This window comes from Tasmannia lanceolata, unplaced genomic scaffold, assembly GCF_043159265.1.
Source record: "Tasmannia lanceolata isolate RefF3 unplaced genomic scaffold, GAP_Taslan_0.1 ptg000037l, whole genome shotgun sequence".
Classification (NCBI taxonomy): domain Eukaryota; kingdom Viridiplantae; phylum Streptophyta; class Magnoliopsida; order Canellales; family Winteraceae; genus Tasmannia; species Tasmannia lanceolata.
In genome coordinates, this window is record NW_027518714.1 from 41,167,769 (window position 1) to 41,195,543 (window position 27,775).

Genomic DNA, 27,775 nt, shown 5'->3' on the forward strand with positions numbered 1-27,775 from the left:
CATGTGGCTTTTAATATCAATGAGTTTTGAACCTAGGACCTTTGCTTTGATACCATGTGAAACAACCAATTAGTCCAAAAGCTTAAGCTGTTAGAGTTGGTGTTAATCATTTGTATTTCAACACTCCCCTTCACGTGTGGCCCCTCTTTTTTGGGTTGCCCGTACACGTTGCACATTTGACCCCTCTTTTGGGGAGTTATTGAGTTTTGAATTCAGGACCTGCTGTGAGGCATTGCTCTGATACCATGTGAAACAACCAATTACTCCAAAAGATTAAGCTTTATTGAATCATTTATACTTCAACAGACCCCCTCACGTGTGGTCCCTTGTTTTTTAATAGCCCTACACGTTGGGTTTTCAACCCAAGACCGGGTTAGGCAATAGCTCCGATACCATGTGAAACAACCAATCACTCCAAAGGCTTAAGTCGTGTGAAACAACCAATTGCTCCAAAAGCTTAAGCTATTAGAGTCGGTGTTATTTAATCATTTATACTTCAACACTCCTTGATATTAAAAATCCATTTGTACGGTCAGCCCAAAAGAGGGGTCACAAGTGCCCGTGTACGGCCAACCCAAAAATGAGGGGCCACACGTGAGGGGGGGTTGAAATATAAATGATTAAACAACACCACCTCTAACATTTTAATCTTTTGGAGTAATATTCAATAAAAATATTTTCATGGCTGCCAAACATGGCATATGTTTGTGGTGTATGTGTATTGTTATTGTGTGTGTGTGAGAGAGAGAGAGAGAGAGAGAGAGAGAGAGAGAGAGAGAGAGAGGTAGAGACCAGAACGTTTAAGGCACCAGCTTTGAAGTGATGAGGATGTTGCGGTCTCTTCTCTCGAGAAACATATACAAGCATGGGCATCTTAGCCTTTCCATCATCTAACATGTCCATCCTTCCCTTCTCATGTATGACCTAAATAACAAAGAATCAAATAATTGAATCAGTAAACATCATCAATCAATCTTAGTATCAAGGTAGCTATTTTGTTTGATAAATTCTATAGGTTAAAGATTGTTATTTTCATAGTTTTGCATGGTCGGTCAACTGACACCAGATACCTGTTCTAGCAAACTTCCTAGACCTTGTCTTTGCTTCTCAATTTCTTGTTTATATGAGCAAGAATAAGTTAGTAGCAACTAAAAATACAGCAAAGGAGTTGAAGGCAGGAGCTTAACAGGTAAACCAGAGAGCAAGAAAGTTGCTTTGATTTGAATCAGTATTGAGGCTGGCCATTGGCATCCTCAACTAGAAAATGAGATAATCCTCATCTAGAAAATGAGATCGTCTATCAGGAGGATTAATGAATTTGTGATTTCAGTGCTGTTCATTCCCTGCTTATCAAACCAAGTGAAAAGCACAATTACTAACCCTGAAGCTATAGATACCAATCTTGAATCCTACTCCCAAATTGTTGAGAGCTGCCAAGGAACTTGGTATTTTTTGCTTAGTCTGTTCACAACAAATGATGAAAAACTTTCGACCCGGTTGAAAATATAATTTAGAAGAATCTAGGAGGAATCTTTTCATTTCCCTAGGTTATGCATATGAAATTGTTTTGCATAGGAAGTTTTAATAACCCTTGTGTTTTCTAGGAAGATAGTTATTTCATCTTCTCATTTCCTAAGAGTTTTGTTTAAGTTTCCAATTTATGCAGAAGCTTCTCTCAATGTCTATAGATTGAGATGATTTTCATGGGTGTAAGCAAGAAATTTCATATCAATACAAAAGTCAGTTTGCTTCACCATATCTTCAATTCTTCTCTTCTTTTCCAACAAATTTACAGAGCAAAGAGCCAAGTTTATAATTCACCAATGCTTGATCCCTTAACCCCTTAATAGATTGGTCGTCAACTTATGTGACGTCTACTATATAGTTTTAGAGGATTCTAAAACTCATTCTGAATCAATATTATGCATTGATATAAGAAATTGGCTTGAATCGACATAGAATTTATGTACTATAAAAGAGTCTATGTCTAGTAGATCCACCTGAAGGCATTATGCTCATTTTGGATGTAAGTGGATCTATAAAAGGAAGATAGTGCCTAATTGGAAAAGTGAATCCATACAATGCTAGGTGAGTGGGAAAGGCAACCAAAGAATGATATTAATTTTGAGCATACCTTCTCACGATAGCTATGCTAAAGTCCATTAGGATTCTTTTGACAATAGCCACACAAATTGATTCTTAGATAATCAACATGTTTGCAGGCTATTAAGACCAATATGTGGGTTAAAATAGACTTCTTGCAGCTAGAACATCTATTCTGATGAAGTTGAAATGCCCAAGCCCAAGAAAGGTGGGGGCATTCTCGGGTTTTCTTCTCTAAGGGGTAAGTGAAAATTTGAAAACTTAGAAGGGTGATTTGGTCAATTTACCTTGCCTTAGGTTTTAGCTAATATAAAAACCTATCTTTCTGGTTATATTTTCTCCGGAGCAAACCCTAGAGGAAGAGAGAAATCTAACGTTTTGAAAAGGATTTTCAAGGTAAGAAATTAAACATGATCGTTCTAATTTGTTTAATCTAATTGATTTATAATGGAATGAATGATTTATAACTTGATTATGACGAGTGACCCTATTCTCGTCGCCATCCACTGTCCAGTGAGGTTTTGGCGACTCTTGTCGGACTCGTAGGGATCCTTTTTAGTACTACAATTCTGATGGGGTTCGTTTCGGGCCATTCCATCTAGAAAGAGCATGATTAGGCACAAGAACCAGTGTTTTAGAGCATTTTACGATGTAGAAAATTGGGATTATCAGGTGAAATCACATAAAAAATGAGGAATCACGCGTTCTAGAGAAAAATCCAGAATCCCGAATGACTTGTTTGGTACAAAAACATTAATCTAGAGATGATTTGATTGTAGGTTGATATTATGCGGCAACTTGAGGATCTTGTTCGCGAAGGAGATTCTTATTTACATCTAGGTAAATAGTCTTGTTCTCTTATACCAGTTATTTATTGTGTAAGGTTATGTACGTCCCAATGTTAAACTTGATTGGGAAATTATGTGTAGGTTACACATGGGTTTCCAATATTCTATGGTATTGCTTCTTGACATGTGGTTTATTCTGAATTATTATTCGACATATTCCAAATTATTAAATTAGGAAACGAGCATGTGTATGCTATTATTGACTTGAGTTGCCAAGTGCTACACAAATAGATATTGAACACGTCTGTTTCTCATGTGATACTTAAGACCCCTACAGGAGATACCTAGATCTGGAAGGATGTCAAAATGTGTGTGATATATGCCCTAGTCTTGGCCCGAGCCAAATTTGTTTGGTCTCTTGCGGGTTTAGCGATGATGTGATCTTCCACATGTTTAGCGGGCATGAGATCTCTCACAGATTTAATGAGGATGTGAGCATCTCGCACTATCATGAGATCAACGGTCAAGATCGTCGGAACCTTATCGTATCGTCCAGGACTTTCAGATTGGATGATTTCGGACGGTGCCTAGATCAATGGCTCAGATTTATTACTACCCTTGAAATTTAAGAGTTTTACTTATTGTAGGATTCTTTTTAGAAGTTTTAGGGTAATTGTAGATACCTAATTTTGTCAAAGCGGTACTAATGATAGGTGTCGCGAGGAAGAACCTTATGACGAGTCCTAGAGCACCAATTCGGTTTCTCTCAATCTCTCTTTAGGTTATTTTCGAAAAGAAACGATTTCTCTCAACCAGAAAGCCTGTTTTTACACAGCACCTGCCTTTTCAGCAACCGAAAGCCTATTTTTACACAGCACCTGCCTTTTCGGCAACCGAAAGCCTGTTTTTACACAGTACCCGCTTTTACGGCATAAACCGGTAAACCCGTTTGCACACGGCATTTCAATCGGTAAGTTAATTTAAAGTAAAAAACTTCCGTTTTTACCCAAATAACACTTCGTTTCCTGAAAGCAAGAGATATTAGATTCATTGGAAACTCCCCAGATCTAGAAATCCAACGGATCTGACTGCGTGTGAATCGGAATTCAATCAGAGGAGTTATAGACATTCGAAACTCACCGATAAAAGACGAAAAATCGCATTTATCGAGATGAAGAAGAGACGAAACCTCGCGCCCTCCCAAATATGAGGTCATCTAGATGGCATCATCTGGATGACCCTCATTTTCGCAGGGGGCGAAATTGGATTTCGACCCCTGCAAAATTGGGGCGAAATTACCAAAATTTACCCCCCCAAACCTATAAATAGGGGGGGGGGGGTAAAGTGTAAACACATGAGAAAAATCTCCCTCTCTCTCCCTCTTTGTTGATTTTCACCCCCCTTTTTTGGTATTCTCAGCCCAAAATCCTCTGAAATCCTAGAAAATCCTAGTTTTTTTTGTTTCTAAAAGAGAGAAAGTAGAGAAACTCTAGGTGGCTCACACCGGGTGTCGGCAGTCTGCCGAAATTTAGAAGGTTCGTAGTGACATCTTCCAAATAGCAACGTTGTTCTGTCTAATTTCACAGAACCACGAGCTATTTTTCGATAATAGCGTCGTTGTTCTGCCGAAATCTCGGCAAACTCGAAGCCCCTTTGTCAGAACAGCGCCGTTACGTCGCCGATTCTCTGACAAACCCTACACCTCTTAATCAACACAGCGTCGTTGCACTGCCGAATTTTGGAGAACGCAAAGCCCTATTATCTAAATAGGCTCGTTCTTCTGCCGAAATCTCGGCAAAACCCGAAGCTCCTTCCTCAACATAGCGTCGTTAAGCTGCCGAAATCTCCGCAACTTCGGAACCTCCCTTTCAGAATAGCCTAGTTATGCTGCCTATTTCTCTTCAGATTCTTGTAAATTTACATTTATTTATCAACTTTATGTAATTTCCTTTACAAAGTAAGGTACGAGGTGGTGACATCATAAGATATTCGGCTCACATTGCCTTCAGAACTTATGATATAAATCCCTCTACCTTTCTTTTACTTTTCGCACTGTCTTTTCCGTTAGATTTAAGTTAACTTGATTTTGATCAGTTGCGAGATCTTCTAGGACTCATAAAGCAACATACGATCTCAATCAGGGTAACTACCGCTTATTTTCTGTCTTTTCAGAAATTCATTTTATCTCGATCCTGGAATTAAGCATAATCTGAATAAATGATAAAAAAGATAAGTTATCATGGTCAAAATTCTTCGAAAAATGCCAAACTAAGTTAAGAGACCGGATTCATCCGGGTCATCCGGGCAAGAGGGATGCCTAACCCCTTCCCCGATTGTAACCATAACCGTTACTCAGATATCTGTAAGGACCATGCCTTGAACAAATAGAACAAACATATAAGGTTCTAGGCCCAGAGCAAAAGAACCCCTTTGGTTATTGTTCTTCAAACGAAATTCGAGTACCACTACTCATTTCCTTGGAAGAACAGGCACGGATCTTAGGCCCTGACATAGGTGGCGACTCTGAGTTTCTCTTTCTTGCGAAGTTAGGACCTTGGTCCCGAGTCGGCAAGAAACGCAGATCAAATAAATACTCCCAGAAAACCCGATGTGGTGATCCCCTGCCGTCCTACGCACGCGGGAAAAAATCGGCTCCCACAGACTAGCGACTCTGCTGGGGATTCTACTTGATAATTTCTCTCAGCAGACTTGTTTATTGAAAATCAAAAAGGGTATAGCTCTATATTTACTTGACTTGGCATTTTCAAAAAATTCAACCAAATAACTGGGCTTTTTCCACCTTTATTAGGGTTATCCTTAACCCGATGTAGCCTTTAGGAGTATCTGCAAGTTGCGAACACTTCGTAAGTTGCGGACAGTCCTAACGTGCAAAATAAAACAAGTGTTAGATTTACTTTCTAGTACCATATACTTGTTCTGCATGGATTGCAAGAGCCCATGCTAAAAAATGCCCTGGGTTGCACCTAGGCTTACCTATTTATTTTTATGCAAACATATGCACACATTATATTTTGCATACCTATTACCCTCGGGAGTGACTAGCACTCTGGACGGATGGGTGGCGTTTGGGTTTTCATCACCCGAATTGCTGTTTATCACTCGCTCGTTTGATGTGAAAGCACCACCTCTTTGCACGTCGCCCTTGTGGTGGCGTTAAAACGATGATGTATTGAACTTCCTGCCGAGCTGGGGACCACCTGGCAAGGTTGGTTGATCACTTCGGAAGAGGGACCTTCAAGCCTTTATCACAATGCATAAGCCTAGCATACACACATAGATGTTACCATGCCCGCGTAGGGCATGCTGAGCTTAGAGTTAGGCGAAGCCAAAACCAGTTACTCTCGAGAGATGTGAGCGTCTTCCCAAAATAGGAATACACTAAACCTTTGGCCCACCTGGGTATGTTGAGTGAGTCTAGAAAGGTGTCCCCGTGTTGCCTTTTCTTGCAAGGGATGTCATTACACTAGCCTGATGTGCAAACAGTCGCAACTCATTTTACCCAAAATTAGAGGTTGTTTCCAAACCTTTAGTTTTGTCCAGAGTCGTGTTTGCAAACCCATATCATCATATTCCTTGGATAAGCAACCATTGTACCCTGGAAGGATGTTCGTCTTGCGGTTAACACGCTTAACCAAGAGACATTCATTCTGGTCCCATCTTTCGAAGGTTATTATTTCTCTTTGAAATATCAACCCCTCAGTCATCTTCCAATCCAGACCATCTTGGTCTCAGCCTCATCAGGCTCTATTGTTTTTCGGGTCTAAACTTGTCCTGCCCATCGTTATGGTCAAGACGATGAAGCTTTGCCTGGATAAGTCTATCTATGGACTTGTCCAAACCACCCCGGTCAAATCCTTTCTTGAATTTATCTCTCCACATAGAGATAAACCTTCCCGTACCTCTGTTATTGTCAATTGCGGCGGAGCTCTGCCCTAATAAATCCATCTTCTTGTACGAAGATAATCATGTCATGACCATTGTTGTGGTCACAATACTTGAGCTTTGCTCAAACCAAGTCAGTCTTTTCGAAAGGTTAGACTCATTCTGACCATCCGTTATGGTCAAAGTAGTGGCAGAACTCTGCTCAAATTGTCTCTATCTTCCTCTGGGAAGATACACCCCTTTTCTTCTCAAAGTCATGGTCACATTTCAGGAGTCATGCTCAAGTCATGTTGTCTTCACTTTGAAAGACAATCCTACCCCGACTACCTTTTTATGATCAAAGCGTCAGGGCTCCGTTCAAATGAATATATCCTCTCTTATGAATATATACCCAGCTAAACCTTTGTCGTAACCAAAGTGTCGGACCTCTGCCCATTTGTCATCTCGAGATCAGATTTAGATCTTTATCTAAATTCTGATCAAACTCAATCTGTTCAGGGATATTTTCCCAGTCAGCAACTGTAGGGGTAGACCTCGCTCTCACTCCTCGCATGTCCAGGTTCTGTCAAAGTCCTGTCAAAATTTGAGAAAATTGTAAAAATTACAATTTTTTTTTTGTTTTGAAATCAGGCTAGCATAGGCCTCTTGTACAAATTGTAAAAGTTAATCAGACGTGCAAATAAAGAAGATAATTCCATGAAAAATCTTGTTTGAACCCTTAAATGTCTATATGATTCTTTCTCCTTGCGTGAAAAAGCTCTGAAACTAGTGTATGAATATTCCCATCCGTGGGTAGAAAATTCACACACTCGAAACCATTGCACCTAGGAAAGAGAAAACCTGGTCCCGAACATATGCTCGTTTGGTGAGAACCTTAGAACTCGTAGTTGCTTAGTTCCTACTCACTCAGTAGAAATTTCAGAACCATCTAGTCCTTCGACTCTTCATGCCATCATGGCAGAACCCACGAATCAGTCCTAAGACATTCAGGATCTGCAACAACCAGTAGCGCCAATGTTGGATCTGTTTCTGCAAGAAAGAATTCTGATAAGGCAACAGAACCTAACACCCCTCCCCCTACGGCACATGTCCGTTCATTGTTTCGCAAGTCTTAAATATTTCGTTGAAACTAGAAGCAAAACAGAGGCCCACATGGTTCATAGATGGATTTCCGAGGCTAAACTTTATGCAAATCTCGTTGTGCCCGAAAAGCCACCTGTGTCCAAATAAGTTAATGCAACGAAGTCAGTCGTAGAAACTTTGGAATCACCTGTTATCTGGTAACATGGCAATGCACCCCAAGGGCTTGCCACCGCAAAAAAACATCTAAGGGAATTTACCCCCTTACCTGCTAGTCCTTCTATCATCATGAAGATACTTCTCCAGAAAAAGAAGTTGTTCTTACGGGTGCGCATTCGGTTTTAACCGAACCGAAATCATGAAACTGATCGTTTTCCGATTACCCAAAAATTTGAACCGAAACCGAATCGATTGGTTGATCAACTGAACCGAACCGAAACCGAAAACCGATTTCGATTTTTTGGTTTTAACCGAAAACCGAATTCTGAGAAAATCTTCCCAAGGATTATTAGAACAGAGTAAAAAGAAAAGAGGGTTTTTTTCTATTGAGGAATAGAACAGAGTGAAAAACAAAATAATGGGAGAAAAGAGATTGGTTTTTATACCTTTTCGAGGAGGATTTCGTTGGTGAGAGTAGAGCTCCTTGCCTCCTTCCTCTTCTTCTTCTATTAACCCATCCAAATCTCAGATTTAGAAAATTTCAGACAAAGAGGGGTTTGGATTTTAATAGATTTGCAGGGAGAGATGGAGGAATGAATGGCGATGGAGGAGCCGTAGTTAATGGAGGATCCCAGAGTTTGCTCATCGGAGTTGGAGAGTGGAGAAGCGGCGGACTACGAGGAGGTAGAAGAAGATGAGGAAGAGAAAAGAAAAAACCCTACCTTTTCCTTTTGCCTGAAAAACAAAGATCAAAAGTTAAAACTAAAAACGAGAAAAAGGAGGGTGGATATATCAAGTGACTCGTGTCGTGACTTGTGGACGGTTGAGATCTTTCAGTGAGGGTAAATTTAACTTCCAGTACTTGTGATTGGTAATGAATTAATAAAACCGAAATGTTCTTTGGACTTGCCACAATTCGGTTTTTCGGTTAACCGAAGTAATTTTTGATGGAAACCGAAACCGAAAACCGAACCAAAATTGACCAAAACCCGAACCGAAATAACCGAACCAATTCGGTTTGGTTCGGTTATTCGGTTAAACCCGAATAATGCACACCCCTAGTTGTTCTTGCTTGCATCTCGTCAGCCTCTGAACCCTCTGCCAAAGAATTGGAATAACAGAGAGTTTTGCGAATACCACCAAGGAAGGGGACACCCAACCGATAGATGTCTTGCTTTGAAACATGCTATCCATGACCTCATTGAAAAGAAACAGAATAAGCACGAAGATATGGCAGAGTTTAACCATAATGACAACTTGGCCCCTGGGCTGCTAGAATCCCTGTTCATGGAAAATCTTCCAATCGTCGGCATGATGTAGGAATATGTTCTACCTTTTTCCTGCAAAGTATGATTACCGATGCTGGCAACACAGAACTCTCCAACTAGTCTGATACTTTCGTTCCATTTCGAGTATCCCTTCAGAGAAAAACTTCTCATCTTTTGAATTAGAATACATCTTCGATTTTGGTTCTTTCTTTTGAAACAAACGTCAAATGTAAGTGAGCCCGAAAAGGGCGCGTCAGTCAGTTTTTCCTCTGATGTATCTCGCAAATCAATGAAAGAACTTTCTCTGTACTTGCATTTGTCTCTCAATTCTTCTGAAATAAATGCTTTAAAATATAATGAACAACCCTCCTCGGAGGAGGATGTAGAAGAAACTCCCCTCGGGATTAAGGAATTAATCAAACGAGAGGAGGGGCGTCGAGCAGAACCTTTAGAAGATGAAATTGAAACTATTAACATCGGCAGTGAATCCCTGCTTTAGGAGATAAAGATTGGCAAATCCTTATCCCTTGAAGAGCGTGCGGAATTAATCAAATTGTTAAGAGAATTCAAAGGGGTCTTTGCCTGGTCATATGAAGATATGCCAGGATAAATCGAAGAAATTGTCCACCACCATACCCCTCTCTTCCCAGAAGCCAAGATGGAGAAGCAGAAGCTCAGAAGAATGAAACTAGAATGGGTTCTCAAGATCAAAGATGAAGTAATCAAGCAGCTAAAAGTATGATTTCTAAAGGTTGTCAGGTATCCCGAATGGTTAGCAAACATCATTCCAGTACCCAAGAAAGATAAAATGTTCGATGTTGTGTCGATTTCAGAGATCTTAACAAAGCCAGTTCAAAGGATGACTTTCCTTTGCCTCAGATCGACATTTTGATTGATAATACGGCAGGTCATGCCTTACTCTCTTGCATGGATAAATTTTTTGGGTACAATTACATAAAGATGGCTCCATACGACAAGACCAAGACAACATTCACTACGCATTGGGGAACCTATTGCTATAGGGTGATGCCATTCGGTCTCAAGGACGCCGGCGCAACTTGTCAAAAGGTTGCGACGACCCTCTAACACGACTTGATTCACAAGGGAGCAGAGGTGTACACCGATGACATGATCATCAAAGCAAAGACTCGAGCAGAACATGTTGGAGCCCTGAGAAAATTCTTCAGAAGTTTGTCAAAGGAATATTTGTCGCAAAACAATTAGCTGATGCATCTGTTGAAGATATAGAGCTGAGCCATGAATTTTCAGAGAGGGGGATATGATGTTTAGAGAATGCCGAGCTCATGTTTTCGATCCTAGGGGAAAATTTAGACCTAACTGGTCTGGCCCCTACATCGTTGATGAAATTCTGTCTGGAAAAGCCGTAAGACTTCTTGACCAAAATAGAGATAAAATATAAGAACCTACCACCTCGATCAAATCAAAAGATATTACTCATAAATTTTGAAGGCTTTAATGCACCGATCAGAGCCTAAAATGACACCTACAAATTCAAAACCCTATTGAAGATGCCTTCAAATTCTCGAACTATGCGGACTTGATCCCAGCCTCTTTGGGGTACGTAGGCAGCATGGCAAACTCAGGTTCGGTCACCATTTGGCGAAGCCAACAAAATCTTTCGCGTTATCCCATTCGACCCTTTTCCACAGAAAAGTCTCGAACTATGCAGACCTGATCCCAACCTCTTTGGGGTACGTAGGCAGCCTGACAAACTCACGTTCGGTCACCATTTGGCGAAGCCAACAAAATCCTTCGCGTTATACCATTCGACCCTTTTCCCCACAGAAAAGCCTCGAACTACACGGACCTGATCCCAATCTTCCTTGGGGTACGTAGGCAACCTGGTGAATTCAGGCTCAGTCACATTCTGCAAAACAACCTTGAGTCCTCAAGACTTCACACGCAAGTCTTCCCAATATTCAGATAAAGAAGATCTGAAGACTCGCTAGGTCGAAAACCTCAAAAGGCGACTCAGGCAAAATTTGGGGTCATCGTGCCCGCAGAAACGAAAACCCGAAAGGGCATTTCTGGCAAAAGTCAGGGCAAAACGGTCCGCCAAGTCGAAAACCTGCAAAATGCGACTTGGTTGTTGGCAAGGCATACCTTCAATAAAGAAAAGGGTCTTTGGACCATCATTGAAAAATCAGGGGCATGTACAAATAAAACTAAACTCATCTTCTAAGGTTCGACCTACCTAAAATAAATCGAAAGCATTTCTTTCAGTATGAGTCGAGTCTTCTTCCTTTCTTCTAAACTTCACAGGGAAACCTAGAGAAAAGATAACCTTTCCCTCAGTAAGCCATTACCCAGTAAAGGTAATCATACCTTGAAGGAAAGACACATCGAATCTCTCCTCGATTAGAAGAAATCAGGATCCAGCTAAGTAACCTGCGTACAAGAGAAGAATGTTCAGAAAAATGTAACCCCATGATCATGAGCGCTCTTGTCGTTGCAATGGAATTGCTCTTTTGTTCCTTACCTTGTGTTAAGTTTCTCTTGACTATGAGAATATGTACACTAGGGGCATTTTGCATTGTTAGTCATAGTGAGATGACTAACAATGCAAAATGTTCAATCAAATCATTAAGGAAACCATACTAGGGCTTTTTGCATTGTTAGTTGTCACTAACAATGCAAAATGCTCAAATCAAGTTGTTCAAAGAATTAAACTAGGGACATTTTTGTATAAATATCCACATAGAATGGGTATCTATTTATACAAAAAATGCACTTTACTTCAGACAACAACGCAGACAAGTGCAAATAAAAGGCACTCAATATCCGGAGGAATCTATTAAACTCATCACCAAAGATCCTTATTAGATTCAAGTTTTTTTTAAATCTATGGATAACTATTTCGCCTAAGTAAAAATTCCTTTTTTACTGACCTGATTGCATGACTATTGCATCTTGTCCAGATTCAATCTTATTAGCCTAGATTGGCCTTGGCTCACTCGCTCGCCAGGCCAATCCCTGATCGACACAGGCTTACACGCTCGCCTGGTCGATTCCATTGGCCCTGGCTCACTCGCTCGCCAGGCCAACTCCATGATCGACCAAGGCTCACTCGCTCGCGTGGTCTATTCCATTGGCCCTGGCACATTCGCTCGCTAGGCCAATCCCTGATCGACCAAGGCTCACTCGTTAGCCTGGTCGATTCCATTGGCCCTGGCACATTCGCTCAGCAGGCCAATCCCTGATCGACTCAGGCTCACTCGCTCACCTTGTCGATTCCATTGGCCCTAGCACATTCGCTCTCCAGGCCAATCCCTGATCGACACAGGCTCGCTCGCTCGCCTAGTCGATTCCATTGGCCCTGGCTTACTCGCTTGCCAGGCTAACTCCTTGATCGACCAAGGCTCACTCGCTCGCCTGGTCTATTCCATTGGCCTTGGCACATTCGCTCACCAGGCCAATCCCTGATCGACCAAGGCTCACTCGCTCGCCTGGTCGATTCCATTGTTCCTGGCTCACTCGCTCGCCGGGCCAACTCCCTGATCGACCAAGGCTCACTCGCTCGCCTGGTCTATTCCATTGGCCCTGGCACATTCGCTCGCTAGGCTAATCCCTGATCGACCAAGGCTCACTCGCTCGCCTGATCTATTCCATTGGCCCTGGCACAATCGCTCGCCTGGTCGATTCCATTTGCCCTGGCACATTCGCTAGCTAGGCCAATCCCTGATCGACACAGGCTCACTCGCTCGCCTAGTCGATTCCATTGGCCCTGGCTCACTCTCTCGCCAGGCCAACTCCCGACTTTTCAGTTCATTTGCAACCAAGTCAAAGTTCCGGAGTAACCCTCGAAACCAGAGGAAGTCCGTTTCTACACGGTAGCTCCCCAATATCAATATAACCCTCAAAAGCCATGGATTGGATGCTAGAAAAGCACCTCGTCCTTGTAGGTATTCGTATCCGTACAAACACTAGTCTTTTGGCCAACCCTCAAGGCAATCAACTCTAGACGCCGAAATGGGGTCTTCCAAGATCAAAACCCGTTAAAACACGGTACTACATCCAATCATATCAACCTATCCAAATCTAAGAGCAAATGACGATAATGCATCCGCTCTATTCAATCAAATCTCGTGTACGTCGTACCAATCATCGGATGCCACATGGGCACCCCCTTTGTCAGTGTCAGCACTGGATGTCAGAAAGACATCCCTCGAGGTCCCTCCCCAAGTCAGTCTCCAAATCTAGCTTCCGATGACTCTCCCGGCTGTTAGTAACGACTTTCACCTAAGACTCGTTCTGACGACCGTATTTTCAAAACCCCAAAAACTGTCGGCGAGAGGTTTCCACTTGGTGACCTGACAGTAAGATTCCTCGGTGAAGGCTATACGCTTTAGGATCCGATGTGAGTCTTGCAAACCTATCATTAGTCTCCAGTGACAAAATTTTGTTCTCCTTACTTTGGCTTTCAGGTGCCTTACACCCTCTACCAAAGAGGGGCATCTGTAGACACCCAATTTTGTCAAGGCGGTACTAATGATAGGTGTCACGAGGGAGAACCTTATGACGAGTCCTAGAGCACCAGTTCGGTTTCTCTCAATATCTCTTTATGTTATTTTAGATAAGAAACGATTTTCGAAAGCCGTTTTTACAACCGGGTTCAGCAACCGAAAGCCTGTTTTTACAGAGCACCTGCCTTTTTGGCAACCGAAAGTCTGTTTTTACATAGCGCCCGCCTTTTACGGCATAAATCTGTAAACCCGTTTTCACACGGCATTTCAATTGGTAAGTTAACTTTGAATCAAAAACTTCTGTTTTTACCCAAAGGACACTTCGTTTTCCGAAAGCAAGCGATATTAGATTAATTGGAAACTCCCCAGAATGAGGAGTCCAATGGATCTAACCGCGTGTGAATCGGAATTCAATCGGAGGAGTTACGAACATTCGAAACTCACCGATAAAAGATAAAAAATCACATTTATCGAAACGAAATCTCGCGCCCTCCCAAATATGAGGTCATCCAGATGACATCATCTGGATGACCCTCATTTTCGCAGGGGCGAAATCCAATTTCGCCCCCTCCGAAATTGGGGCGAAATTACCAAAATTTACCCCCCCCCAAACCTATAAATGGGGGGAGGGGGGGGGGGGGAGTGTAAAAGCATGAGAAAAACCTCCCTCTCTCCCTTTTTGTTGATTTTTCATCCCCCTTTTTTGGTATTCTCAGCCCAAAACCCTATGAATTCCTAGAAAACCTAGTTTCTTTATTTCTAGAAGAGAAAGTAGAGAAACTCTACATAGCTCACACCGGGAGTCGGCATTCTGTCAAAATTTCGAAGGTTCGGAGTGACATTTCCAAATAGCGTCGTTGTTCTGTCGAATTTTACAGAACCACGAGCTATTTTTCAATAATAGCGCTGTTGTTTTGCCGAAATCTCAGCAAACTCGAAGCCCCCTTGTCAGAACAGCTCTATTATGCCGCCGATTCTCCGAAAAACCCTACACCTCTTAATCAACACAGCGTCGTTGCGCTGCCGAATTTTGGAGAATGCAAGGCCTTATTATCTAAATAGCGCCGTTGTTTTACGTAAATCTCGGCAAAACCCGAAGCTCCTTCGTCAACACAGCGTCGTTACACCGCCAAAATCTCCGCAACTTCGGAACCTACCTTTCAGAAAGCGCAGTTATGCTGCCTATTTCTCTTCAGATTCTAGTAAATTTACATTTATTTATCAGCTTTATGTAATTTCATTTACAAAGTAAGGTACGACGTGGTGACATCATATGATCTCCGTCTCACTTTACCTTCAGAACTTATGATATAAATCCCTATACCTTTCTTTTACTTTCCGCACTGTCTTTTTCGTTAGATTTAAGTTAACCTGATTGTGATCAGTTGCGAGATCTTCCGGGACTCATAAAGCAACATACGATCTCAATCAGGATAACTACTGCTTATTTTCGGTCTTTTCGTAAATTCATTTTATCTCGATCTCGGAATTAAGCATAATCTGAATAAAGGATAAAAAAGATTAGTTATCCTGGTCAAAATTCTTCGAAAAATGCCAAACTAAGTTAAGAGACCGGATTCATCCGGCAAGAGGCGTGCCTAACAACTTCCCCGATTGTAACCATAACCCGTACCCAAATATCTGTAAGGACCATGCCTTAAACAAATAGAGCAAAAATATAAGGTTCTAGGCCCAGAGCAAAAGAACCCCTTTGGTTACTATTCTTCCAACGAAATTCGAGTACCACTATTCATTTCCTTGGAAGAACAGGCACGGGTCCTAGGCCCTGACCTAGGTGGCGACTCTAAGTTTCTCTTTCTTGTGAAGTTAGGACCTTGGTCCCGAGTCCGCAAGAGACGCAGATCAAATAAACACTCCCAGAAAACCCGATGTGATGATCTCCTACCGTCCTACGCGCGCGGGAAAAACCGGCTCCCACAGTAATTAGAGTTGGGTGAGTTTTGTAATCTTTTTGGATTTGTTATAGAGATATTTTAGGAATCAGAATTTTTTTTAGGAATTGGGTTGCAAAAGTTGATCGTCGAAGTGTTAGAGAAATTTTAGGAACTTAAGTTGGTTATTTTCTAAAGTCTTTAGACGTGTGAATGGTTTAGAATTTCTAGGAGATTTAGCTACTTTTTAGGATAGAGATTTGTTTTGCTTTAATTTCCATACGTTTCCAGTTGTAATGCAAAGAGGTATCTCCTCTATAAATATGATTATATGGAATAGAAAGATAGCTTTTATGAATTAAAATTTGAGTTGCCTTTGAAATTGTTGTCGTTGTTGCGAGTCGGAGAAAGAGAGCCACCTGCTGCTATCTCTACAAGGTAAGTCATTTACTACTTGCGCGAGCTATCTTTATCTTCTAGCCCTCCCCATATTATTGCCGATTAGTTTTGCCACCCAGATCAGTCCCCTAAACGACCAATTTCTACTTGTATTTTCAGCCGTTCATCATACTCGAAGCCCAGCCAAAGCTTATCTCACCTCATCCAATTTACACCCCAAATCAGCTCCTAACACTATATGTTCCCTAGACTTAGCAACCCCTTTTAACCTCCTAAAACCCAACTCTCATCTCATTCGATACATACAGCCTCTTAGATCCCAATATCCTTTCTTGATTTGTAACCACCCAAATTCCTTGCCCATCACAGATTCCTTGCCCATCACCAATTCTTAACCCTTGGATAGCTAGCAATTAAGTGCTTGTTTTATTTATCCACAGTCTTTGATCCTTTAACCAATTCATACTTTAACAAATTCTTGAACAACCTAAGAATCTTCAAGATTTTTCACTATTAACCCTCTTGATTTCATTGAAAACCGAGAACTTAAAGGTTCTATACAATTTGGTATCCGAGCTTCCACTATCGCATATCCGCCCTTGCGTTATTTGGTATTAGAGCTTAGGGAACAAGAGATTCTATCACTCTTGTAATCCTGGATAAGAAAATATGTTAAGGAAAGCTTGATATTATTACAGCTCTGCTGGATCCCACATACCCTTTTTCTACGGTGAAGATGAAAACGAGTGCCTTGATTGGATCGACGCTATCGATGAGTACGTTGAAGAAGAAGATTTGAATCATGAAGAGATAATCGAGTGCGTTGAAGATACTGTCAGAGGATGTGCCGAACGTTGGTGGGAACGTATGAATTGGTCTCAAGAATTTTTTAGCAAAATGCTTGGAAAAAAAAATCTGTGATCAACTTTTAAAAGCTTTTGCGCCAAAAGCTTTTCAAAGGCTCCTGGCAAAACAGCTACGTAAAGCCTCAGAGACGGATCAAAGCTCCAAACCACAAAATCCGACGGTGTTCTTGAAGCCCAAGAGCCAACAAGAGACAGTTAAAGTAGAAGCTCCAATTGTCATCACTGAAGATCCACAGAGGCTAGAAGAAGATCACATTGAGAATTCGCTCGAAGAGGAAGAGAAAATTGATGAAGATGCCGATAATGTGTCAATTAGTAGTGATCTGGCTCCAAGAGATCTTGCCAGGGAGATGAAAGATGATCTGCCCTGGCTTGATGAATACGAAGCCCCCTAATCAAAGCTACTTTATGCCCTCGCCACAAAAATTCGAAGACTACATCGAGGGCTTACTTTCCGAATGAATCAAATCCCACCGCCAGTCAAGCGTGCTAGAATAATTGTCTGGTGGAAGTATCTAATTCGTTAGAAAGGTCTCCAATTTGAAGTGGGAGCAAAGCGAGCGTTGACTTTGACCTCGCATATCTGGAATCCCCATGGCGATATCAACTTTAATCTGAACTCGTGGTCGAGTTCTCTTCAAGAAAGGGGGTCTGATGCATGTGCATCTCGCACTATCACGAGATCAACGGTCAAGATCGTCGGAGCCTTAATCGGATCGTCCAGGACCTTCAGATTGGATGATTTCGGATGACGCCTAGATCAATGGCTCACGTTGATTGCTACCCTTGAAATTTAAGAGTTTTACTTATTGTAGGATTCTTTTTAGAAGTTTTAGGGTAATTAGAGTTGGATGAGTTTTGTAATCTTTTAGGATTTGTTATAGAGATATTTTAGGAATTTGGAATTTTTTTAGGAATTGGTTGCAAAAGTTGATCGTCCAAGTGTTAAGAGAAATTTTAGGAACTTAAGTTGGTTATTTTCTGAAGTCTTTAGATGTGTTGATGGTTTAGAATTTCTAGGAGATTTAGCTACTTTTTAGGATAGAGATTTGTTTTGCTTCAATTTCTATACGTTTCCAATTGTAATGCAAAGAGATCCTCTATAAATATGATTATATGGAATAGAAAGATAGCTTTTATGAATTAAAATTCGAGTTGCCTTTGAAATTGTTGCCATTGCCGTGAGTCGGAGAAAGAGAGCCACCTGCTGCTATCTCTACAAGGTAAGTCATCTGCTACTTGCCGTGAGCTATCTTTATCTTGTAGCCCTCCACATATTACTGCTGATTATTTTTGCCACCCAAGTCAGTCCCCTAAACGACCAATTTCTACTTGTATTTTCAGCCGTTCATCATACTTGAAGCCCAGCCAAAGCCTATCTCACCTCATTCGATTTACACGCCAAATCAGCTCCTAACACTATCTGTTTCCTAGACTTAGCAACCCCTTTTAACGTCCTAAAACCCAACTCTCATCTCATTCGATACATCTCCTTCTACTTCACCCAGAACTCATCTACAGCCTCTTAGATCCCAATATCCTTTCTTGATTTGTAACCACGCAAATTCCTTGCCCATCACAGATTCCTTGCCTATCACCAATTCTTGACCCTTGGATAGCTAGCAATTAAGTGCTTGTTTTTATTTATCCAGTCTTTGATCCTTTAACCAATTCATACTTTAACAAATTCTGGAACAACCTAAGAATCTTCAAGATTTTTCATTATTAACCCTCTTGATTTCATTGAAAACAAAGAACTTAAAGCTTCTACATAATTTGGTATCCGAGCTTCTGCTATCGCATATCCGCCCCTGCGTTAGGATGTGGTCTCTCACAGGTTAAGTGAGGACGCAGTCTCCCAAGGGTTTAGTGGGGATGTGGTCAACCATGGGTTTAGTGGGGGCGTGGCTTGTTGCCGGCATGGTTTCAAATTTCGGTTTCGGAATGCGTTTCGCTTCCCACCGAAACTGAAATTTTGGGTGAAATTTCAAAATTTCAGCTGAAATCTGACGAAATAAAAAAATATAGATTATTTTATCTTGTACGAAATTTTGGCTGAAATTTTGGTAATTTCGGCTGAAGTTTTTGGAAATTTTAAATAATGAATAAATCCCGGATTTTTTTGATGAAATTCCCTAAATTTCGGACTGACATTTCGGGAAAACAAATTTTCAACTGAAATTTCAAAATTTCGATCGAACGATTTCGATTTTGGCATTCACCGAAATCCGAAATTTCAGTCAAAATTTGAAACTATGCCTGCAGTTTTAGTGGGAATGTGAGCTTGACTATGTTTTGGGATCAGTTCACTATGCTATTAATATGAAAATTCGTGGGACACCAACAGGGTGTTGATTTTGTTATGATGCATGATTTAAATGCTCAAAAAGTTCATGATATTAACCATGAGTGTTTGGTTTATCTGCTATAGGAAAAACTTGTCTAGTTCTATTATTATCTTACATTTTTCAGATCCCGGGGAGTAAGCTTGGACCACGTTGCGGGATGCCGGGCGAGTGAGGATTTCTCATTTAGGGAACTTATCTTAGATATAGTTTGCTGAACACTTAATAGCTAATTTCATGTTATTGAGTTTTGTGAACCTGTAATGGAAAACTTGAATTTATTATCATGAAGTTTATGAGCTTAAATAGAGATGTCCTAAGTTGCCCTGTATACAGGTCGGGACCGGCGAAGGAGAGGATCAGATACTAGGATCTATGTTCTTGAGTCATTGACTAGAAGATCTAGACTTCCATTTTTTTATTTTATTTATGTCATTGTCATTGCAGTCTAGGTTGGACAATATATATAGTAACACAATCGACACTTATTTATGATGAATCATAAGATAATAGAAGAATCATTTTCCTCGTAGGCTCATTACTGATCTAATTAATAAAAGAATTTAGTCGCTGTGCATGTTATATGTTATACGGGTGATTGTGCATGTTATATGTTATACGGGGGGGGGGGGTTGTTCAAGCTATATGTGCCTCTGCCCCCTGACGATGCCGGTGAGGTAGATCGGGTTGAGGCCAACCCAACCCAACCCAAATTGATTTTTCCGTAACCTGAACCCAACTCAACCCGAATTCCCAAGTCGGGTTGGGTTGGGTCAGGTTGGGTCGGGTATAGACATTTCGGATGAAATATTTAGGAAGGGAAATGGCATCCAAGTTCAAAACCCAAGAAAAAAAAAACACTAATAGAACACATGCACAGATTAAATAACTACAAATGAAGCAAGGAAAACATGACAATCACAGTCACAAGGATATGCACCCTCTGCATCTCATCTACACAACAGCAGCCATCTCTTCAGAGAATTATATTTTTAAGGATAGAAAACAGAAAAAATAAAATGTCAAAAACTAAAAAAGCCAAAAAACGTGTTAATGTTTGCCGGGTTACGGGTCGGGTTGCCTGATGCCCAACCCAACCCAACCCAACCCGAATTTTGGTCGGGTTGCCAAATCCCAACTCGGACCCGAACCCAACCTAAATTTTGTCAACCCGACCTGCCCAAAAATCGGGTTCAACCCGATCCAAGTTGCATCCCTAGTGACAGGGTTCGGGTTGTTACAATTCGGTACATAAATTATGCCTTTTTACGCATGCAAGGTAATATTAGAATAATGTGCCTGTTTCCATCGAATAGATTTGAATAGGCTAGTCCACTATATATGACTCATAACTCTTCATTTTCCTTGCAACGTAATGTTAAAATATATAAAATAATACCTATATGGAAATGATATTTGCACTCCGTTGTGTTTTAATAACGACATTCTTCTATGTAATTACACGTCTCTAATAAGCTGTTTAAGACATGAGAATTGCTAGCATCCATCGCAAATGCCTTTCACAGCTGGTTTGTCGCATGTCAGACCAGCCACCTCGCGAATGGAGACAAAACCTGTTATCTTCATTCACAAGGTGGCTAGTCCGACATGTGACAGCCCAGCCGCAAAATGCCATTTGCGATGGACCCTTGCAAATCCCTTAAGACATTAATAAGCTGTATATTTGTAGGAGGGAGTCAGGGTATCATATGACACTGTTTCATACCTCTATTACAGCGGGACGATCTGCTCTATTATGTCCACGATTGAAGCTTTTATCTCCCTCCTTACTTGTTTCTGCAGCTCCGTTTGCACGCTCTTTGAAAACTTCGTACATCAACTGCATTAGCAAAGCTTTCATTCCATCAAGCATGTTTTGATTTCTTGTACTAAAAAAGTATATATAAAATATCAATAGTTAAAAGTGACGAATTCCATGCAATTTCTACGTTTGTCCATGTTGTTGTTGATGCATATTATGGTTACCACCCGTCTCAATTCACTTATCGTGCATCATATAGGGTGCTACTATCACTCCCAATGGCGCAATTCTAGTGGCCACAACTATCTTCACCTTTTTCAAGAAATCAATGTATATTAAAAATATGGGATTTGCTAGCGTCCATCGCAAAAGGCATTTTTTGGATGGGCTGTTGCATGTGAGAGCAGCCACACAGGCTGACTTTTGGGCAGATTTTGTCTTCATTCATGAGGTGGGTGCTCTCACATGCAAAAGCCCATCTATGAAATGCCTTTTGCGATGGACACTAGCAAATCCCTAAAAATATAGAAGGAAAAATGCTATGATAGCCCTGTTCTAGGATTGTCCGATACGCCGCCCTAATGACACGATGTGTACAAAAGTAGGGTTAATTATGATTTAGGGAAGGGATATACTCCCCCTCTTTTTTTTACTTGGGACAGCCCCATTTAGTGTATTTATAACTACTCTTTTTTTTTTTTTTCTTTTCAAACGGCAGGAAAATTCTTATCATGAAAAAATGTCCTTAAAATGTAATGTTCTACATGATGATCAAAAGGGGGGATTCTTGGGGAGTAAGACAAAAAAACCCATTCACCTTTTGGTGGCCGACATTAATCACATCCATATTTTTTTTCCAAATATTCTTAGCATAGTTTAAGAACCAAAGTTCCAGTCAATTTGAAAGTGAGTCGAGTTAACTTGAATGTTTCTGGAGTGACTCTAGAAGTTCAATTATGATTTAAGGAAGTGAAATATTCGGCCCCTTTTTTTACTTGGGACAGCCCCATTTAGTGTATTTATGACTAAATTTTTTTTTTTTTTCAAACAGCAGGAATATTCTTATCATGAAAAAAAGGTCCTTAAAATGTAATGTTCTACATGACGGACATTCTTGGGGAGTAAGACAAAAATCCCGATTCACTTTTTGGTGGCCGACAATAATTCACATCCATATTTTTTTTTTCCACATAATCTTAGCATAGTTTAAGAACTAAAGTTCTAATCAATTTGAATGTGAGTGGATTTAACTTGAATGTGTCTAGAGTGACTCTAGAAGTTCAAATACACTATCCTATAAAGGGATTTGCCAGCAGAAGGCATTTCCCAGATGGCCTGATGCATGTGAGAGCAGCCACATCACAGGCTCACTTTTCAGGAAATTTTGTCTTCATTCCTTCGTAGAAATATTACTAACGCGGAGGTATTGTGTTGTATACAGAAATTTCATGTCATAATCACCATTACACAACTCTTCTCAACACATGGCTTGTGGATCAAGAAGCAAATGAACCAAGAGTTTGCACCTACAGTGAAGACATCACCATTAGGAGATGATCAAGTCAAGAAGCTCGACACGAAGATCCCACAAGTTCCAAGCAAGTGTCAAGAAGGAGCTTGGAGTTGAACATGCCATGGTGACTCCTCATGCACCTCTCAACATGATTTGAAAATTGGAGGAAGTCACAAGAGCCAAGACAAAGTTCAAGATGTTTACTCAAGCCGAAGTAGTCTAAGGAAGTGCAATAGAGCTGATACAATTCAAGAAGACTCACGGTATACATTTTTAGATTGTATTTAGAGTCCTCTTGATTTATGTAAAATGCAATTTCGAAAGGTTTTCAAATGGTTTTCATACCTAACTTTTTATATATTTGGAAATCATTAACACACCCAAAAATGTGTTTGAAAACCTAAGACTAAAGCTCAAAGACATTGAATTTTACATAGGGTCGGTCGACCGGGGGTATCCCGGGCGACCGCGGCAGGGTAGTTAGAAATCCAGCACTTGTAGAAATTTAGCGGGATGGTCGACTGGGGGAAGCCGGGCTTCCCTGAAAATGGTTCTGTGGAATCAAAACCATTCTGTCATTGGTCTGGGAGGGCGACCGCCGTGGGTCGGTCGACCGAGATAGGTGTTTGCACTTAAGTGTTGAGCGGACAGGTAGCCCTCGCCGGGCGACTGCCATGGGCCGGTCGACCGCGACGGTTGGGCAAACTAGCCGTTGGGGCTTGCGCAGGTTGACTTTTTTAGCCCTATTTTTTTACAGTTTTGTCCCCAAACGGTCATATTTTCAAATACACTATATATACACTATCAAAACCTATCTAAGGAGGCTTTTGAACATTTTAGAAAGATAAAATCCCATTTTCTTTGAGCCAAATCCTTCTATCAAAAGCTAAACCTCTTATAACTTGATTTTTACATTCTATCAAGAGGAACTCCATAGGTTTTACATTTGTATCTTACCTTGGAGTGTTTGTGAGCTTTGAAAGTTGTAATCCGCCTATCAAGAGGCTTTGAGATAATTTTTATTTTTTTTCTTCATTATATTTGAGGGTCTTCTCTTTGGCTCGTTAAGAACGGCAAAGATATTGTGAGGGTCTACTCTTCGGCCCGTTAAGAAAGAAGAAGACATTTGTAAGAGGGTGTTTCCCCTCGGCAAGGATTCATGCAGAAAGGGTTTGTCCCCTTTGGAGATTTGAAGAGTTGGGTGTACGGCTTGGAGATTCGCTCATTGAAGAATCTCATTGTTTTAGTGGAGTGCCCAAGGAGATAAACTTGGAAGAGTGGAGTAGGTCTTGTGATGGACCGAACCATTATAAATCTTGTGCCTTGTGGATGCTTTCTTTCCTCATTTCCTTTGCACATTGTGGTGATTGGCAAACTCTAACCTTTTCTTGTATTTATGTTTTATTAAAACAAGGGTTAGAGTATATAGGCTTAAAGTAACATATAAACCCTCGATTTCACTATATTGATTATTTCAACAAGGGTTAGATTAACTAGTGCTTAATTAACAAATTAATTTCTAATAATCCAACTAATTAAGCTCAAAATTTTTAATTGACCAATTTACCCCCTCTTGGATTGTCATACCAACATTTCAAGGCCACTTTTGGATACCCACAAGATTTTGATTTTGATTTCTCACATTTGCAGTTGAGATTTGGAACTAGATCTGATCCTTTGATTTCTAAATCAGCTACAATAGTGGAAAAATAATCCGATCTTCAAATCTGTTCTCTAAGAAATTATTGGAAATCAATATTTGTGGGAATTACCTTCACCCTCACTGCTCCTCGACCTTGCTGCTTCAGCAGCTAGACGTCCCTCCCTCCCTCCCTCTCTCGTACAACATGAGCATGAGGATGATTGATGTATTTTGTATCCATAACTCAAATCCAAATCCAAATACAAAAGCACGAGGTATCCAAATGTGGTCTAAGGGTAGTTGGATTTTAGGGGGTTTGGCCTGTGGGGGCAGATGGGGAACATGGCATGATATTGAAATCTCCTTTTTCCCCAATTTCCTAGCTCCAACTTCGGTTTCTAAGCTCTGGTTTACTGTTCACCCAAGGACATGAGGCCTGGAAAGAACCCTACCAAATGAAGAGTTTTTATATGATGTCCGACCGTCAAGTCCCGTAAACAAGGTACCGCCCTTGATATTTGATCCAACAGCTGCCCACTTTTTAAGAGGCTGCTGTGGTGAAGTACCACCTTAGACGCTACTTCACGGTCGGGCACCATATAATTTCTCCCAAATGAAATAGATGAGAATCTAGCTATCTCTGAATTCTCGAATCTTGGTGCCACATAGGACCTTCAATAAGTTAAAGAGCTGCTAGCAAAAGGGAATCTATTTTCCTTGAAATGGACGGTTTAGACCAATTTGTGGTCAGATATCTTGGTGCCAGATAGGACCGTCAATAAGTTACTTGCGCTCTCAGTCAAGTCCCTCTCAAATTCAGGCCTCTCTATCTTTCTCTCAGCTTGAGCAAACAAATATTCCATACATGTATCTGTCTTCCTCTCACATAATCCTTCTAAATATCCGAGAATATATAGTTTCAAGTTTTGGTGAGAGGACACCTGCGAATATCCGAGAATCGTTTGAAGACGCACCCTTTTTTTTTCAAGGGGAATTATATACCATATTTTGATAGAGGAAAATGATTGTGAGCTTGAAGCTCATATAGCTTATATGAGCTTGAGGACCCAAACACATGTGAGCCCATATTGTTAGGATGATCCAAAACATTCATTTGAAAGGCCCTTACATAGATAGGGTGTGTACAAAAAATCAGCTCCACAGGATCATCCTAACCTATCCAAAAGTGGAGGGTAAAATGGACAGACACCGTTTGCCACAAATCTGCCCATTTTTGCCTTTCGCTTTTGAAGTTGTTAGGATGATCCAATGGAGCTGATTTTTGGTACACACCCTATCTATGATGGGGCCTTGTAAATGAATGGTTTGGATCACCACAAAAAATGTGGGACCCATGTGTTTGGGCCCTCAAGCTCATATAAGCTATATGAGCTTCAAGCTCACAATCATTTTCCTCATTTTTATAACCACACTTCTTACTTTGTTTTATACTTTTTAAAATTCGATAATGATATTGTGACCGAGAGTAAGATCAATGGGAGAGCCCATCAATGAGTACGTGCCATATGTGCAAAAAAAGAGAGAAATGATATCAGCACACAAACTCTCTTTTTTGTTTTTTGTTTTTTAATTGGCCTGTAAGAGTTTTCTTAAACTGACCTTTGACTGCTATTTAAATACTAGAGGACATGATAGGTGAGCGCATATATCAAAACATGGTTGTGTTGATATCATTTCCCAAAACAAATCAACCTCTTATTAATTTTCCTAAACCAAGGGTAAGACAAGGGGCTGGCTTATGTCACTTTTGATGTTGGGGTAAGCATGGTTTTAAATTTCGACCGAAATCTGAAATTTTGGATTTCGGTGGAGAACCGAAATCCGTCAAAACCGAAACGGTCATTTATTTCGGCCAAAATTTCGGTTTTTCCGAAATTTGACCAAAAAATTATGTGTTTTTAATATTAATTTAATATTTCACCGATATTTCGACCGAAATTTAATATTAAATAAAATATTAGTTTCGGGTCAAGTACTAGATTTCGACCGAAATTTCGAAATCTTGCTAGCATTACTCTTTTAAAGTAGCGTTTCCCTGCCAATATATTCTGTAAAATAAAGTATTCATTATCAAAGTTTACTGTTACTGGCACTTCCATGTTTTGATAATTGCACAAACCCATTTTGTCTTTTATTATTTAAACGACTGTCATGTCAAAGGTTATTACAGACTTACAGTTCCCAAAAAAGCTGTCATAAGCTAGTTAAAAAAGAAGAGACAAATTGAGTTTGTGCAATTCTTAAAACATGTTAGTGCCAATATCAAAATACGGTAGTGCATCGTAGCCTCTTCCTTAATAGTTCATGCATGAGACAAATACCAGAGCTTTTTAGTGTGTGCGTGTGCGCGCGCCCGCACGGGGAGAGTACCTTGATCTTCTCTCTTTCTTTCAATAGTTGAGGGCTCCCTCGATGATAATCCTCATGTGTTGCCGAGAAATAGGCCTCTGGGCATCTGGTTTGGATTCCATGCTTTCTGCAAAAGGGTAGCCACGAGCTGGCGAAGGAAGCGGCCTCTTTGAGAGCATAAAGGGTGATAGGAGAACCCCCATCGTCGGAGAGATACACCGACAACTTATCGGCCGGGTAATCCAAGGACATGGCCGATATGACCGTGTTCATCACCTCCACAGCAGGCTCCTTCTCAGGATCCGCCGTGCAGATGAATACATCTATGGGAGGCAACTCCCGGTCGTCCGGAAGATTCTCAGGAAAGACAGTTCGAGAGACAGGGCGCCATGAAAAGGCTACATTGAGGAACCATAGGAAGGACTGAAGGATCTCTGAAGCCAAGACGAGGGACCATGCTAACATGACCATGGGACGTGGGCTATAGAATAATAGCCATTTAGTCCTGTAGTAGAGCAATCCCATAATCAAAGCTGAATGGATCAGGCCTTGTATTCTGCTCATAGTTGCACTGGCTTCTACGCGCATTTCGCTCAGACAGAGAACACGTTTCTCATTCTCTCTCCTTATCTCCATCTCTCTCTCTCTCTCTCTCTCTCTCTCTCTCTCTCTCTCTCTAATAAGCTCAAAGCTACGTACTATATACAGATAGGAGTGCTTGACTAGGGAGAATGGTAGTTGAGAGAGTTCTGTTTCCTACGAAGAAAGACATTTAGCTGACGATTACATTTCTACGCTGTATATGCAATTGTGACTTTGCTTCTCTTGGGAGACTATTGAGCTGACAATTACGTCTATGTTTTTTTCTACTGGGAATAATGTTGTATGAGGATCTTTTGGTGAGGGGTGAGGATCGTACGTCGTGGCGTCTTTATGATCCGCACACATCCAAATGCAAGAAGTTTTTGATAGGGACAAATGCAAGAAGTTGATAGAAACGACTCATAAAAAAAAAGAAGTTAATAGAAAAGTAAATGATATTCACACTTATGTTTTGATATCAGCAACCCCTATCTTTTAAACTTATAGTACTGATTGATTGGTCACAATATTTGGATGAAAGGATACCATAAATGGATCATAAAGACGAGATAGCCAAATGTGGATCATAAAGACGAGATAGCCAAATGTTATAACAAGT

The 27,775-nt window shown here is 40.8% G+C and overlaps 1 protein-coding gene and 2 long non-coding RNA genes across 5 annotated transcripts in view; 1 reads left to right on the plus strand and 2 right to left on the minus strand.

The window, feature by feature from the left end:
* LOC143861964 (quillaic acid 3-O-glycosyltransferase CSL1-like) overlaps nucleotides 1–27,246 on the minus strand; it is a 30,484-nt gene extending 3,238 nt beyond the window's left edge. For 2 of the 3 annotated variants that reach the window (XM_077372945.1, XM_077372948.1), the window contains exons 1-3: nucleotides 26,596–27,245; nucleotides 21,014–21,127; nucleotides 793–924 (exon numbers count right to left, since the gene is read on the minus strand). In XM_077372945.1, the coding sequence (XP_077229060.1) occupies nucleotides 793–924; nucleotides 21,014–21,127; nucleotides 26,596–27,210 (861 nt within the window). In that variant the 5' untranslated portion in view covers nucleotides 27,211–27,245. Of the gene's footprint in view, nucleotides 1–792; nucleotides 925–21,013; nucleotides 21,128–26,595 lie in introns of all 3 variants that reach the window. The other variant, XM_077372947.1, reaches the window with a different exon arrangement.
* On the plus strand, nucleotides 2,031–19,825 carry LOC143861966 (uncharacterized). Its single transcript, XR_013240101.1, has 4 exons — nucleotides 2,031–2,088; nucleotides 2,223–2,499; nucleotides 2,883–2,943; nucleotides 19,415–19,825. It is a non-coding gene; the product is annotated as an uncharacterized LOC143861966 (long non-coding RNA).
* On the minus strand, nucleotides 20,624–21,012 carry LOC143861967 (uncharacterized). The gene is made up of 2 exons (XR_013240102.1): nucleotides 20,914–21,012; nucleotides 20,624–20,841 (listed from the first exon to the last, which is right to left on the minus strand). It is a non-coding gene; the product is annotated as an uncharacterized LOC143861967 (long non-coding RNA).
* Nucleotides 27,247–27,775: the final 529 nt, after the last annotated feature.